Below are 2,848 nucleotides of genomic sequence, written 5' to 3' on the forward strand. Positions count from 1 at the left end.
CAAAATTCGTCCGCGACGACGACAGGACAAAGCCGCCTCCTTGTCTCCACCTTTCATCACGCCCAACCAGCTCACGCAAGATGCCAGTGGACCCCACCACTCATCAGCGCGACCGCTTCAAGCCGCGCAAGGACAAGGCGTTGTGCGTTACCCTTTCTTACCCGCCCATGTCAATCTCTGACCGTTCCCTCCTCACGCAGGCTCCTCAACGCGGGCCGCCTTATGGAACGTCGCGAGAACCGCGAGCTCGACGAGCTGACTGCTCAGATCGCCTCGCTCGAAAAGCAGCTCGAGGAAGCACGCGCTGCGAGCGCCTCAACTGCGGCTTTGTCGACGACGACTGGCGGATCGGCGGTCAAGCAGCTGCAGAAGGAGGTCTCGGAGCTCAAGTGCAAGGTGCGTAGCACGCCGTAGGAGAGTTAGTGCTCGAGCAGGCCGGACTGACCGCCTTCACTTCTCTGTGTCTTTCGCCAGCTGAGCGAGGCGGAAGCCGAACGCGACGCAGCCACGTTCGCGAAAGAGTCACTCGAGCGTCAAGATAGTCGTCAGGGCGGCGGTGGAGGCGAAGGCGGCAGCAAGCAGCTGCAGCGCGAATTGGAGGAGTCGGCGAAGCGCCTCAAAGCGGTCGAAGCGGAGCTTGAATCGGCGAGGCAGGAGGCGAGGAAGCTGCAAGAGCAGCAGGTCAGGTCGTACGCTGCGAACGGGCGTAAGATGGATGCGGCGGAAAGGGCGGAGTACGAGGAGGCGATGGAGAGGGTGAACGTCCGGCTGCAGACGCTTGAGGAGGTTCGTCAGCTACATCAGTCCTTGTTCCCGGTATACTGACGAGTTCGGAGGAGTAGGAGAATACCCGGCTCGCCGCTCAGCTCAAGCTCGCCAGATCGCAGCAGGCGAGTGTCTCCGTCATTTGTCGGTCACGTTGACAGATAGTTGATCGCGTCACGCCCGCAGAAACTCGCCGAGGAGGAGAAGCGTACCGAGATCGAGCGGCACATCGAGCGTGCCAGGCAGGCGACGCGGCGAGCTGAATCGGCGGAGGACAACCTAGCGAACGCTCGCGCGCTCGCTCAAACGGCCAAGTCGGCGCAGAAGGAGGTTACTGCACTCAAGAAGGAGAAAGAGCAGTGCGTCAGTCAGCCGGAGCTAGTCGCGCCTAGCTGACTGCCCTCGCCATCCGCACAGGGTCGAAGCGCGCCTGATCGAGCTCGAAAGGACTTGTGCCGACCTGCAGCGTGCCCTCAGCGAGACGCAGGACGACCTCGCGGAGGAAAAGGTGCTCGTCGGCCGGCTGCCGCGCGAGGCGCAGCAGAGGTTGGGGCAGGCGGAGAAGCGGCATCGCGAGGAGGAGCAGCGCCTGAAGAAGCAGTTGGCGACCATCACGTGCGTACAGCGTTCCGGGTATGCTCGAACCGCCAATGACCAGGTTCCACGCCTGCAGGGATCGCTGCGCGCTCATCTGCCAAACCCTACAGCTTAAGGAGGCCGATGTCGCGACCATCTTCACCCGCGGCGATACGCCTCTCGGACGCGACCTGTGCAAGCATGGCCTGCGAGGCATCTGGTCCGCATACCGCGACGCACAGGACTCGGTCGTCTTCCTCAAGACGCAGGTCTCGTCGCTCGCCTCCAAGGTCGAGGACCTCCAGGCTCAGCTCGACGAGCAAGACCATCAGTCCCTCCCCGGCTCATGGCCTGGCACGGACGACGCTGCCGCTGCCAAAGCCGAGATCGACAGGCTCAAAGGCGAGCTGCACGCCGCCACGCTCGAGCTGGCGAACGAGAAGACGCGAAGCACCGAGCTTCGCACTCAAGCTGCCGCTGAGTCGGCGAGCCTTCGCGAACGCATTGCGCGTCTTGAAGCACAGTGTGCGTTCTGGCTCAACCTGTCCTTCACATCGCATGCTCACCGTTTGCGGTTCGCAGGTCCCGCAACTCCTCGCTCGGAGAGTGCTGCCCCAACCGCTTCTTCGACCGCCCAGTCCCGCCTTGTCATCGAACGTCTCACCAAGACTGTCGAGGAGCTCAATAAGCAGAATGCGGTCCTGAGGAACGAGAACAGTCCGTCTCCCCGGTCCCCTCTGCCCGCGTATCGCTGGGTGCTGACTGTCCCGTCCGATGCGCAGCAAACCTCCTCCTTCAGCTTGTCGGTGCCGACTGAATGCGTGCGCGGGTGCACTGGTGGGCGGTCGTGTATGAGGTGAGGGTGTGAGGGGGAGTCGCGTGCGAGGTTGGCGTACGGAGATGAGGCGGGAGAGATAGCTTGGTCGCGCGCCGTGAATTGGAAACAGCCCGTACGAAGTGCTCGCTAGCATGCAGCGGCAGCAGAGTTGGTTGTGAGAACAAGGGGGCGCCCTTCTTCTTCGCGAGGAGATGAAGTTCTTTCGCTCCCACCACTCACCCTCACTCCGCTGTGCTCGCTTGAGGAGCTGCTGAGGCGCTCCCACAGACTGCTGCTACCATGTCCAACATCGCCCAGCGGGATCTGATGAAGCCTCGCAAGGTGCGCCGTCCGTCCTTCTCCACCTCGACCCTCGCTGACCCTGCTCTTGCCGTCCTGCGCGTTCATTGACGCCAGGTGAGCTCGCGCCGTTAGTTTTCTCGCCACTACGTATCCCACGCAGAGCTCCGCCGCCCAACCTTCAGCTGCACTCGTCGACGTCGTCCTCTTCTCCTCCCTCGTCTTCTGCTCTCCCGTCGCCTTTGACACGACAAGTCGACTGCAGCTACACTCGCACACTCGCATGACGGCAATGGGCGCGCTCTTTCTCGCCAGCTATGTGCCCCACGCAGAGCCCACCTCTCATCCCTCAGCCGCACTCGTCGACGTCCCCCTCCCCTCCTCCCTCCA

The 2,848-nt window shown here is 62.9% G+C and overlaps 1 protein-coding gene across 1 annotated transcript; it reads left to right on the forward strand.

Moving 5' to 3' along the window:
• Positions 1-80: 80 nt before the first annotated feature.
• On the forward strand, positions 81-2,158 carry RHTO_07394 (uncharacterized protein; the record flags this gene model as incomplete). The annotated part of the gene is made up of 8 exons (XM_016421050.1): positions 81-142; positions 201-396; positions 475-786; positions 952-1,124; positions 1,183-1,380; positions 1,439-1,866; positions 1,924-2,058; positions 2,124-2,158. 8 exons carry the CDS (start codon positions 81-83, stop codon positions 2,156-2,158), a joined length of 1,539 nt encoding a protein of 512 aa, XP_016269187.1.
• Positions 2,159-2,848: the final 690 nt, after the last annotated feature.

The sequence above is a fragment of the Rhodotorula toruloides genome (assembly GCF_000320785.1).
Source record: "Rhodotorula toruloides NP11 unplaced genomic scaffold Scaffold66, whole genome shotgun sequence".
NCBI lineage: Eukaryota > Fungi > Basidiomycota > Microbotryomycetes > Sporidiobolales > Sporidiobolaceae > Rhodotorula > Rhodotorula toruloides.